The sequence below is a fragment of the Hippopotamus amphibius genome, chromosome 15 (assembly GCF_030028045.1).
Source record: "Hippopotamus amphibius kiboko isolate mHipAmp2 chromosome 15, mHipAmp2.hap2, whole genome shotgun sequence".
NCBI classification, from domain to species: domain Eukaryota; kingdom Metazoa; phylum Chordata; class Mammalia; order Artiodactyla; family Hippopotamidae; genus Hippopotamus; species Hippopotamus amphibius.
This window is the reverse complement of record NC_080200.1, coordinates 24,588,316-24,601,496: the sequence shown is the minus strand read 5'-3', so window position 1 is coordinate 24,601,496 and position 13,181 is coordinate 24,588,316. Positions and strand designations below refer to the sequence as shown.

General features: G+C 44.3%; 1 protein-coding gene across 1 annotated transcript; it reads left to right on the top strand.

Moving 5' to 3' along the window:
- Nucleotides 1-403: 403 nt before the first annotated feature.
- On the top strand, nucleotides 404-7,710 carry LYPD8 (LY6/PLAUR domain containing 8). Its single transcript, XM_057709988.1, has 5 exons — nucleotides 404-507; nucleotides 905-1,024; nucleotides 2,964-3,125; nucleotides 4,425-4,562; nucleotides 7,460-7,710. Exons 1-5 carry the CDS (start codon nucleotides 453-455, stop codon nucleotides 7,708-7,710), a joined length of 726 nt encoding a protein of 241 aa, XP_057565971.1. The 5' UTR covers nucleotides 404-452.
- The last annotated feature ends 5,471 nt before the right edge of the window (nucleotides 7,711-13,181 follow it).

The following is a 13,181-nucleotide window of genomic DNA, read 5'->3' as shown; positions in this document are numbered from 1 at the left end:
ACTGGGTTTGCTGAAGTGTGATTGCAACTCGAGGGGATATCACGCCCCAGCAGCCTGCTGAATCCCCAGACTGCCTTCTTTTTTTTTTTTTTTTTCTTTTTTAATCTTTATTGGCGTATAATTGCTTTACAGTATTGTGTTAGTTTCTGCTGTACAACAAACTGAATCAGCTATATAGATACGTATATCCCCATATCCCCTCCCTCCTGAGCCTCCCTCCCACTCTCCCTATCCCACCCCTTTAGGTCTTCACAAAGCATCAAGCTGATCTCCCTGTGCTATGCAGTAGCTTCCTACTAGACATCTGTTTTACATGTGGTAGTATATATAAGTCAATGCCACTCTCTCTCTACATCCCAGCTTCCCCTTCCCCCTGTGCCTTCTTTTTGTCTCTTCAGGCTCGAGGCTCTGCGGCCACTATCCTCATCTTCAGGAGACGTAGATCCGGCACCATGAAGGCCTTCCTCATTGCTGGTATCATAGCCGGGCTCACGGTTGCAGCTGTAGGTGAGGGAAACCATGTGGCCCCCTTTTGAAGTGAAGCCCCCTTTTTCTGCCTCACCAGAATCTTCTCACTCTTGGTGTTCTGGGATCCCCTCATGTGACCTCTCACGTCAAGGCGTGGGCAGTGGAGTCTATGAGATCCCTCCATGCACACTGCCCCCAGTGGGACCACTCTGTACTGTGGGTCAAGGTTGGGTCTTCACACTGGGGAATGGTGGACAGTGGGAAGAAACGTAATGGGGGTGGCTCCATCTCACAGCTTAAAGTTTGGGGGACCCCAGAGGGAAGGGATGCCATCTTGGCTATTCTCTTACCCTGAGGTGAGTGCAGTGCTTGGTCCAGAGCACACTCTATAAACGTCTCCTGAATGTTGACGATGCCAAACATCTTGTCTTCCCAGAATCCCTGAGCTGCGTGCAGTGTAGTTCGCAGACAGGCTCCTGCGCTAGCACAAATTCCACTGAGTGTCCCAGAAATGCCAGCAACAGCTGTACCACTTTCTCCAGCAACTTTTCTCTAGGTGAGCCTGGGGGGTTGCTCTTTATCCCCATTTCTGGAACGTGCACAGGGCAGGTGCTGGAGAGGCTGTCCAGGAAAGGAAGGCTAAGGCTGGGCTGTGCGAGGAGAAAGGGGGCTCATGAGGGCAGCTCCCAGGGGAAGCAGCATGCAGGAGTCAGCAAGAGCGGTAGAGCCAAGCAAGGGGGCGAGCCCTTGTGTCTCCTCGGAATTGGTGCCCTTGACGGAAACCTCATTCTAGACCTGTGTCAGTGAATGTGAGCGGCGGGGGCAGCTCTTCGCTAAGTTACAAAGCAGTCAGTTTGCTCTAGGTGCTTTCCTTTTTCCATCTTCTGTCCTCATCCTCCCTCCTCTCAGTGTTCTTTCCTGTTCCAGATCTAACGTACTTTCACTCAGACTTCCTTCCAGGGTGTTCTGCTGGCATGATTGTTACCTCTCTCTCAGAGTATTTTGATTTATTTTTAACTTTTTATTATGGACATTTCAGACATACACAGAAGAAGGAAGACGAGTATAATGAACTGCCACGTAAGCAGTGTCCTGTGTCAACAATTAACATTTTGCTATTTTTTTCCCGTAGTATTTTATTTTTATGTTTTAAATTTTTATCGACATACAGTTGATTTACAATGTTGTGTTAGTTTCAGGTGTACAGCAAAGTGATGCTCACACACACACACACACACACACACACACACACACACGAATTCTTTTCCATTTTAGGAAAATGGATTCTTTTCCATTACAAGAGGGTGAGTCAAAAATTATCTGCACTCCGGTTACATTGAAACTTCTATAAATTCTACAGCCAGAGTGCAGATAATTTTTGACTCACCCTTGTAGGTTATTAGAAGATATTGAATATGGTTCCCTGTGCTATACAGTGGGTCCTTGTTGGTTATTTATTTTATGTATAGTAGTGTGTATATTTTAATCCCAAACTCCTACTTTACTCCCCCATAGTATTTTAAAGTAAACCTAGATAGCATGTTATTTTCCCTATAAACACTTCACCATTCATCTCTGATAAAAACTTTTTCCCCCTTTTTACATAACTGCCATACAATTATCACACTTAAGGAAATTAGCTATAGTTTTAAAATTTGTTCTAATACACAGGCCACCTTAAAAATGTTCCACATGTTTCAAAGATGTTGTGTTATAGATGATGCATCGGAATTTGGATCCAAACAAAATCCTCACATTGTATTTTGCTGTTAGCTCTATTGTGTCTAAATTGTTTAATAATCACATCACTTTTTTTTTTTTTGGCTCAATCCCATTGAGTTGTTGGAGAAATGGGGCTATTTGTCCTGTAGCTATCTCATATTCTGGCTTTGTTTGAATGCTTCTTTGTGGTTTCATTTCACTTGTAGCCCTAATTCCTGGTATTTCCTGTAAACGGCACTCATGCTGTTCAGTAGAACTTTCTCCAATGATAATATCTATATCAGTGCTGTCCTGTATGGTAGCCACATGTAGCTATTGATCACTTGAAATATGGTTAATGTGACTGAGGAACTGATTTGTAAATGGCCACATAGAGCTAGGGCTACCATATGGGCTATCTCTGGTCTAGAAGCTTGACGAGCTTTAGGTTCAACATCATGTTAGACCTGCCACATCTGCTTGGCTATATTTAGAGATGCTAAGTCTGTTCCATGGGCTCTGGGGGTATCAGCCTGAACCACCACTTCTAGACTCCCCGTCAGCTTTTCACGTGAAATTTAAGCTGCATCTCTGACAATCTCCTGCTCAAGAAAGGAACTACCTTGTGAAGAAGGATTTTTCTTTTTGCAGGAAACCCTCTACAGTGTCCCCCAAACTGCATGGAGCTGAGGATGTGTTTTCTGCCCTTGCCTAAAGCACTTGCTCTTCAGGGCCTTTGCCGTCCCTGAACCCTCTGTACCCAGGACTGACAGTCTGTGTTTGCCTTTGTGTAGGAGAAAACAGCACATTGTACGAGGATTATGCCTGCTCTGCGGAGAACTGCAGTGAGGGTGTGGTTGAGGCCTTCAGGGTCCACGTATCTGTTAATGAAAGCTTCCAGTTTGCCAGCCAGTGTTGCCAAGGGAATGCGTGCAATCACACCAATGCTACCATAGGTGGGTGCTGGCCACATCTTTCCTCTGTCCTCCCAGCTCTGTCCCTTCCTTCACCACCTATGGTTTTCACTTTTAGGTGGACATCTTAAGTCTAGGCACTTTAGTGCATATTTGAATAACATTAACAGCTGATGTGCAACAATTACTTGAGAAACAAATGAGGAAAACCAGCACTACTACCATGCTTTCCCTTTTCTCAGTACAAACAGAAATCACAGCACTCCAAGATGTTTGGGAGGGCACTAGATGCTCATTAGGAGCTTTCAATTTTGTGGCTTCAGGATTCTAAGTCTTAAAAATTATTGAGGACCACAAATAATGTTTGTTTTTGTGGACTATATCTAGCAATATTTACTGTATTAAAAATAAGGCTAAGAAATTTTAAAAATACTTACTAGTTCACTAAAAAATAAAACTCATTACATGCTATCATTACTAACATTTTTTTACATAGAAATAACTATTTTCCAAAACAAAAGATATTTAGTGGGGAGAATGGCATTGCTCTATGTTTTCTCAAATCTCTTCAATTTCTGGTTTAATAGAATACAGCTGGGTTCTCAGATTTGCTTGTTCATTTAATCTGTTGCCATCTCACATGTCACGTAACCTCCGAAAACTCCATTGTAATTTTATGAGAGAAAGAGAGTAAAAGAGACAAAGAACATCTTAGTATTATCATGAAAATAATTTTGAACTAGTGGACTCCCTGAAAGACTCTCAGGGATTCCACAGGAGTTCCTGGACCACCATTTGAGAACTGCTGGCTTAGATAAAAGCCTTCTTTTTGAAGAGGAGAAAATGTGGCCATAATCATAGAGCATGGTTCATTAGTAGCAGAACAGGGTCTCAGTATAATTTTTTGTATTCAAGTCACCGTGTTAAATAATGGTCTGTGCTCATTTGTTCAGAGCAAGATTTAGTAACAGTCACACACCTGTGACTATTAGCTAATGTTCAGAATAGCTGCCTAATATTGATATTAGCTATAATTTGCTTTTAGCTCAAAATCTTACCTTTCCTATCTCATCCCAACACACTCACTGACTGCAGTTCTTGAAGACTGGAGGGTCTGTAAGGGCAGGTCTGTGAGGTTGTGTGCTGTAAATATTTTGGTGGGACATGGTGATGGGACAACTGGTATTTTTTATGGCAGGATCTGAGATTCCTGAGCATGTAGAGAGACCCTGAGAGGTCTCTCTGGCTAGTGTCTTTGTTTGCCTTTCCCCTTCCTCCTCAGGCAGTACCATGATCTTTGTGATAACACTGTCCTGAGTTAATGACTCTTACTCCACCCAGATTTCCCACAGAAAGAAGGGTCCAGCACCATAGAGTGCCCTGCGTGTTATGGACTTAATGAAATTTCCTGTAATGAGACAACCCGGAAATGTTATCAAGATGAAAGATGTGTCAATCTAACTGCAGAATTTAATAATGGTATGTCAATTCCTTTCTATGGGACTTGAGTTTAACATGTCACTCCTTGGAGCATAAATTCTGGGTTAACACAAAAGGCCTGGCAGAGGTTAGTAGGACGAGGGAATAAGGTCAGGATGCCTTTGAGATAGTGAGGCTGTTAATGCAGCCTTGAGCTGGGCTATTTCTGCCTCGGTCCAGACTCATTCCTCCTGGGCTGTCCATCTTTTGAACTCTGTTCTCTCATGGCTTGTAATCAAGCCAGGCTCATTTAAGGACATCACGTCACTCCTGGCATTTATTACGAGGTTGAGCTGTTCCGTAGGTATGGGTGGGTCTGACTTTTATTTCCTTTTATGTGTACACGTCCCTCCTCTTCCTGTCTGTGAGAGGTGTTGGCTTATGACAGCTTGAGTCACCTGGAAGGGAGAGTCAAACTGGGCTTTAATATCCAACCAACTGAAAAAAGAACATGGAAACAAAAAATGAAAATGCTATTTAACATTTTAGCCGTGATCTATTCCCCTGCGGTCATGGTGTACAACCAAGACAGCATTTCATGCTTTAAAAAAGTCATTGTAAACTTGAAAATGAACAATATCAATGATTTCTCTCAAAAAAAAAAATCTAACCAACTGTTCTTTTCTACAAAGTCATTTGATATTAACCATTATGAGATACAAATGAACCATCATACAATATAAAACTAATAAATATTATTCTTTAAATATTCAGGCAAATGTTATGCCTGAATCCTTAAATAGCACTGCATTTATTAATTAGGGTAAGTTAATTACTGCTAAAGGGCAATCTCCAAGTCCTGTGGCTCAATGCAACATACGTTTATTTCTTGCTCGTGGAGCAGTTCATTGCAGAGTCTAGGGTCCTGGGTTCCTCCCATCTTGAGGTCCTGGCCCCTACCCACTCAGAACTCAGCAGCTCCCTTCTGTTTTCTTTGCACCTCTCCAGCAGGTGGGAGAAGAGAGGACAGAGAGGAAGGCAGGAAGGTTTATTGCAGACAATGCCTAGAAGTGAGTGCATCACTCCCTTTCACATTCTGTCAACTGGGACCCAGACTGCAACTGGAGGGTGGAAATTTAACCTGGTTGTGGCCCAACAGGAAAGGAAGGGGCGTGAAACTAAAATGAACAGCCAGTCAGTCTTTGCCACAATATGACTTTACATAATAAGCATTTAAGAGCACGCATATCCAGGTGCAATTTGATCTCAACGTTTGTTAAATGGCAATGAGCGTGTCAGAAATCGATGCTGTAATTGTAACGGCAGATTTCTCAGTGGGACCGAGCATTATATGTCTCCTGAACTTCTTTTCTTTAAAAAAAAAAAAAAAGACTTTATTTTTTAGAGCCGTTTTAGATTCACAGGAAAATTGGCAGGAAGATACAAAGATTTCTCCTATATCCCTTTCCCCTACGTATACACAGCCTCCCCCGCTATCAGCATCACCCACTAAAATGCACATATATTATCATCCCTGAGCCTACACTGACACGTAGTTATCATCCAGAGTCCATTCGGGTTCACTGTTGGTGATGTACATTCAATGGGTTTTGACAAATATATAATGACATGTATCTACTGTTATAGTATCCTATACAGTATTGCAGTTTCAGTGACCTAAAAATCCTCTGTGCTCTGTCTATTCATCCCTAACCCCTGATAACCTTTGATTTTTTTTATTCTTTTTATAGTTTTGCCTTTATCAAAATGTCATATAGATGGAATCATAGAGTTTGTAGCCTTTTCAGAGCGATTTATTTGACATAGTAATATGCATTTAAGGATCTTGATGTTTACACAGCTCTGATGTTTAATTCTAAAGCTGTGTCTGAAGGCAACGATGGCATTAGAAAGACTTGCTCTTTCCGTTCACCCTATTACCAGGTGTCTGCAAAGTCCCAGGCTTTGATTTAATCCGAAAGCCAGACAGATCAAAGCCATCATAAATGTAGGATTTTGTTTCTGTTTTTGTTCAAGGTCACTTAAAAAATACTGTACACATGTGCCAAGCAACACATCTTTCTGACACACTCTAATTCAACCTGCAGCACTGATATTTGCTCTAAAGCAGCAATGAATTGCTTTCTTTATTGGGATATAGAGGTTGTTTCCTCCTTCTCAGAGCAAGCAGAGAGTCAGCCTTGAACTCAAATTGCAGCCCTGCCTCTAACAAGTAGCCAGTCACCTCCTCCAGCCCCTCCCCTGTGAACTGCCTCTCCTCCAGGGCTGTTTGACTTGCAGCCTACAGAGGATTACTGGTATATAGTAAGTACTCAATAAAAGATAACTGCAGTCACAATCACGTCTTCTTTGCAAATTCCTTTGGCCTTTTCCTAGGACCTGCACCTTAAAACAGGGTTAAACACACCCCAACATGGATTTACAGTGGTCTCTCTGCATCCCCTCTGGCTATTTTTCCCTCTTCTCAGGGAAAACTCAGGCAGAGAGAACTCAGGTTCAGAAAGCAGTGGGGATGGAAAGCAGAGCCTAGAGGAGGGAAGGCCAGGAGCAGTCTGAAGTGCTGACTCCCTCCTGGATTCAGAGCAGACGACTACAGAGGGTCTGAGCCTGTCTCTGGATTTCACCACCTGCCAGCTACTCAGGAAAACACTGGAGATTTGAGTTCTAGGTCCAGCTCTGGCCCTAACGTGTGAGCTCAGGCTTACATCCACCTCCAGGAGCCTCAGTTTCCTCAGAAACTGGGTGAGGGAGGGCATCTAGGCCCTCACCTCCATGGCCACTCTGCCATTACCATTTGATGTTCTTGATCCTGGGCTCCTTCCTCCAAGCACCTGTTTTAGGAACAGACCTATTTCAGCTCTTGCAGGTCACTGAGAAGACTGGGGAGGAAGAGCAAAGGGGCTGTGAAGTTCTTACTGTCTCTTTTGCATTCACAGCGACAAAGCTTGTGCTGAAAGGCTGTTCCAACATCAGCAACTCCACCTGTGAGTTCCTGTCTACTGAAAATCGGATGATCGGAGGAGTCACTTTCCTAACGTTTCAGTGTGTAGACAGTGCCACCTCAACACCCAGTACCCCCTCAACACCCAGTACCCCTACCTCGACCCCCACCACTAGCGCTGGCTCTAAAGTCTCCTTCACACCCTTGGCCCTTGCCAGCCTTCTCCTGCTGGGGCTGCTGCTCTGAGATCTGCACCCTCAGAACCTCCCCTCTCGTTTAACTGCTCAGTGAGCAGCAGTAGCAGTCACAGCCTTCCAGGTAATGCCCTGTGATAGCCACATTATTCTTTATCATATAAGCATTGGTTCAGTTGCTGACCAAATTTGTCCTGATACATTCTGGGCTGGGCTTCCTTCGAGCTACTGTCCAGTACCACTCCCCAATTCCTTGCCTTTGAAATCCTTGCACCTTCGTGTGTGGGCTCCCAGGACCTCCCTGACCCCTGCCCAATTTGCCTCTGAGAAGCAAACCCTTCCACCTTGCTGGCTTCTTTTGCCTACAGCCCTGCACTTCTGGGGACTGATGGGCCACTGTCCTCCTCCTCATGCTCAGGGCATGCCCCGGCCATAATGCCCTGTGTTGACCTCAGCACTGATGTGTGGCTTTTCAGCAATTGTGCTGGCTTTAGTCAGAGCCCCACAGTGACATTGTCTAGGACCCTGTTACGGCGAGACCTGAAAGGGGGTGCACAGGGGTTGCTGAAGGCTGTCCGATTCCTCTGCTTAACCTCCCAGGCAGGGGCATAGTGCTGCCAGCACCCTGCTGACCAGGTGTCTTTAGCCTTGCGCAGAATGGAGCATGGGTACAGAGCCCCAGCCTCTCCTCTCAGAGAACCTACAGTTGAAGGCAGAATCCCCGACCCCAAAGCAGATACACAGGGAGCAAGGAAACCATTCAATCCAATAGGCAGAGAAGCCCAGGTGTAGTAAATAAGGGAGCCCTTGAGCTGAACTTGGAAGAATGGGGTTTTCTGCAATAAAAACTTTTAAAGATGTAAACCAATGTGGGTATTTCTTGTCCAGGTTTGCTGATGGTGATTCCGACCAAAGCCGCCAGGTACTAGCTCCTCACCACATTCATTCTTATTTATTTATTATTTTAGTTTTTTATTTTGAAATAATTTTAGATTTCTCAAAGAGTTTCAAAAATATTTTAGAGAGTTCTAGTACCCCATCTCCCACCTTCCTCTTATGTTCACAGCTTACATAACTACACTGCAATTACTGAAACCAGGAAGTTAGCATTGAAACAATACTGTTAACTAATAGACCTCATTTGATTTTTGCCAGTTTTCACTAATGCCCTTTCTCTGCTCTGGGATCCAATTCTTTGCATTTAGTTGTTATGTCTCCTCAGTCTCCCACATTCTGTGATGGTTCTGGAATCTTTTTTTTTTGACCAGTTATTTTTCAGAAATTTGAGCTTGTCTGAAATTTTCTCATAAGATTGAGGCTATGTCTTTTTGGCAAGAATCCCACAGAAATGATGTATAGCCTTGCATGAAATGGAATATGGGTACAGAGCCCCACTGCATCTTATCAGGAGTTACATGATGTTGATATGTTGTATCAACTGGTTATGTTAATCTTGCCTGCTTGATTAAGGTCATATCTGCCAGGTTTCTCCACTGTAAATTTACTGTTTTTTTTTTTTTTCCCCTTTGCAACTAATAATAGACTAAGTTGTGCTGTTGTAACAAATAGATCTTAGTAAAAAAAAACAAGGGATTAATACAAGGAAAATTCATTTCTCAGTTATTTGAATCTATATAGATGTTCCTGACTGGTCATCTGTCCTGGGCAGCTCCCTTCTAAGAGTGAGGAAGGGGGCCAGACTCCTTCTATCCCATGGTTCTCCCATCATCTGGGATTCCTGGACTCTTAGTTAAGTGTTCCTCACCCAGGTGGCTGATAAGTAGAGAGTCTAGAGGACCACGCAGCATGCTACTGGGGCCAGGCCTCAATTACATGGCCTGGGAGGAAGTAGTTTACCCACATGTACCTTGCAGGATCAAGGTGCCAGGGTCAGAGTCAGTATGGCTTGGTGGTAGGGGGCGTGGCCTCTAGAGCCAGAGGCATAGCTTCAAATTCCAGCCCTGGAAACTTGGGCAACAGATGTCCTCTCTCTGTGCCTCACTTTCCCACTTGTACTAAGGGATAGTGATAATGCCTGATGCATGGAGTCATAAGAGCTACCAACATAGTTCCCTCTGGCAAGGAGTAGATACTAGACATTAGTAGATAACTCCAGTTTGAAAGCAGCTCTCCTCATTCTCAGGGAAGAGGGGGGACTCCCAGAAAGTGATGTGGAAGGCAGAGCCCTGGCCCACTTCCTTCAGACCATGCTGACCTCACTGAGGTTATAGCTGCTTCTGTGTCTCAGCAGCTCCTCTCCCTTTTGGTCCCCTTCCCAGATCTCCATGGCTGCTGCCACTGTGACTGCACCGGTCACAGCACAGCTTATTTCTTTCATGTGTCAGCTGACTCCCAGCAGCCAAGGTCACCACCAGGGCTGACCTGCTCTTAAAACCTCCTGGAAGTTCCTCTGCTCAAGACTTGATGAGAGGGAGAAGTGGTGCTTTTGGGGAACTGAAAAGAGTCACACAGGAATGGAAATCAGGGTGCTGAGGATTAGGAAGGCAGCTTGAGGGCGAGCAGGTCTAGATCCCAGGAGGTTCCACAGGTTGGAAGGACTCGGTCTTCAGACTGAGGGCTGAAGACGGCCACGGCAGGGGTAAGCACAGAAGTGGGAGTAAGAGTGGGTTTCCACTCTGGGAGTCTCTCTCAGACTGTAGGGTGCAGGTAGAAAGACAGCAGAAAGATAGTACACAGAGGGAGTTTCAGAGGAGAAGTAGTAGGGACCTGCCCAGGGCAAATACGCTATCATGCTGCTGTAATCGAGGGTCATTCTTACCATTCTATGCATGTCTAGTTGCACTGCTGGCTCCTACCTCCTCACCCAGAGGAGGGAAGAGGGCAAAGCACCACTCCTGCTCAACGTCTACATTCCCTTCCTTGGCAGTCCACCCTTACCTCTGGATTCCTGTCTTCTGGGACAGGTCTAGGACTTCCCAGCCAGATAAAGCCCTTTGCTGTCAATTCTTCCTTAGTCACAGCCTGGGGTCCGGGATAAGCCCTGTGTCTGAGGAGCTCCACAGAATTCTATACTCACATTGTACAGTTGGACAGATCACGAATCATTGATTTCCATAGCTCTTTACAGTTTTTAAAGCTCTTTGCCCGGGTTATTTTCTTTTCTTTAGATTTAGCTTTATTCATATATTGTATGATTTACATACGATAAAATGCACATGTCGACTAATGAGTTTTGACAAATGTGCCCACGTAACCCCTCCTCCAGTCAAGATATAGAAGCCCTCTCCCCCCAGACCCCCAAGGTCCCCCAGTCTCCTTGGAGTGCAACCAACTCTGGCCCCAGGGTTCCACCTGTACCTCCACTGCCCCATTCTGGCAGTGACAGGAAGCTCTTTTGCTCATGGAGTACGTCCCCTACATACGGACCTTCAAGCTGTGAACTTTCAAGGATGGAGCACGTGCATTCGCGTGTCCCATCATGTAAGTTAGTTCATGTGTCTGGCATACATTGCAACATGCGTGCATCCTCTGCAAGTGGTTACGCTTTTGTGTACTTCACTGTACGGTACTGTATAGGGTACCGTAGTACATTATCTTTATTTCAAGCTAGATCTGCAGTAGGACAACTTCACTGAACTCCTTGCTGTGCAACACAAGGAGCTTACTAATGAAGACCTGATGGAATTGGAGGCCCAGAGAAAGGATGAAGAAAGACTAGAGGAGGAAATAACTGAAGAACCAAAGAGAATCACGATGCAGGAAATGGCAAGGTGATTTTCTTTATTTGAGGAGGCATTGTTAGTTTTTGAGCATGGAACCAGAATGTAGAATGGTACACAAAGTTTGCAGCAGCTGTTCAGAATGCAATTCAGTGCTACCATGTCATCTATGATGAGAGAAAAAGGGCTACTACCCAGGCATCACTGGACTGTTTTTTCGAGAGGGTAGACAATTGAATCTAGCAAGGAACCAGAACCTGTGCCATCAATGTCAGGCATGAGTGAAATTGCAGTTTGCAGACCTACAATTGTAGTGAAATTGCAGTGAAATTGCAGACCTCCGTCTCCTATTTCTGATGATCCTTCAGCTCTACCATTTCCCACCTTCTCTCCCCTCTCCAGTCAGTAACTCTTCTTGTCTGTTCCCTTGATTTTTTTGTGTTTGTTTGTTTTTTTGTGTATTATTTGTGGGAAATATTATAAACCTATTACAGTACAGTACTATATAGCCAACTGTATTAGTTGGGTACCTAGGCTAACTTTGTTGGACTTGTGAACAAATTGGACTTACAAATGCATTCTTGGAATGGAACTCTTTGTATGTAGGGGACTTACTGTATTCCACTGAGCTGGGCTGCTATTTGGCACCACCTGGATACAGGCTATGGGGAACATAGGCCCTGGGGGGTCGGCTCTTCCCAGCAATAACTTTCCCCCATGGAAGGGGGAGGTCAGGGGACTGTTCCTACCAGGCTCCAAGACCTTCCACCCTGCCCTCCTCCCTCACACTCACTTCCTGTGCCAGGAAGACAGAAGAGGGGTGTTGGGTTCTTCTCTTTGTGGACTGGATTTAGCACCTGTCAACTGAAAAAAAAATGCACAACCTAAAAGTTGAGAATTATGTTTTATTGGGCAGACACTGAGGATTTAAGCCTGGGATACAGCTACTCAGATTGCTCTGAGGGACTGTTCCAAAGAGGATATACTGGCTTTTTTGCTGAAAGAAAACCATGAAGTGAGACATCAAAAAATTACTGCTAGTCACAAAAAACAGACATCTCAAGTTAATGATTTGACTGCTTTTCTATGTATGGGAAGATGCAAGAGTCTGGGCTTATTGAAATTATTCCTTTGATATGTACCTTAACTATTTAGGGCCAGTATCTTCCTGAATCCCCCTCAGGGTACACTATGGGGAGGGCATGGAGGGGGAGATGGGGGGCAGGTGTGGGGTGCAGTGGCTGATGGCTTTATGGCTACAACATTCTTTGTTTACTGAAATGGCAGGCAATATTCTTTATCCACACACCTCTCAGTTGAACTACAGTCTGAACTAAATCTTCAAATAATTCTTGATCTGAAATATGAAGGGAACCAAAGCTAAAACCACTAATCACTATGAGCCTTTTCAATGTCTATTTATAACTGGATAAGTGAATATGCCATAAGGGACATTGAAAGGGATGTTGGTCTTGAGATATTCTGCATCTAAGTGTGGCTGTAGATCTGAGAATGGGGGTGAGGAGGGTTGAGAGAAGGGAGGACCCAAAAAAATGGGCAGTGGACTCAGGATATGGTTGCTCTTATGCTGAGGAGCCCAGCTATTTGGGTCAAGTAATTCCAGGGTTCCGGTGTCCCCAAAAGTGTTCCTAACAACCAAGTTACCAAGAGAAGTATGACTTCAAGTATAGCATCCCAGGAAAGGGAAGAGTGACCAGTTGGAACTCTGATGCCAGGGTCTCACAGTGAATCATTCCCAAAAGTGTTTTTTTTTTTAAATTATTAATTTTTATTGAAATATAGTTGATGTATGATATTATACAAGTTACAAGTGTATGATGTA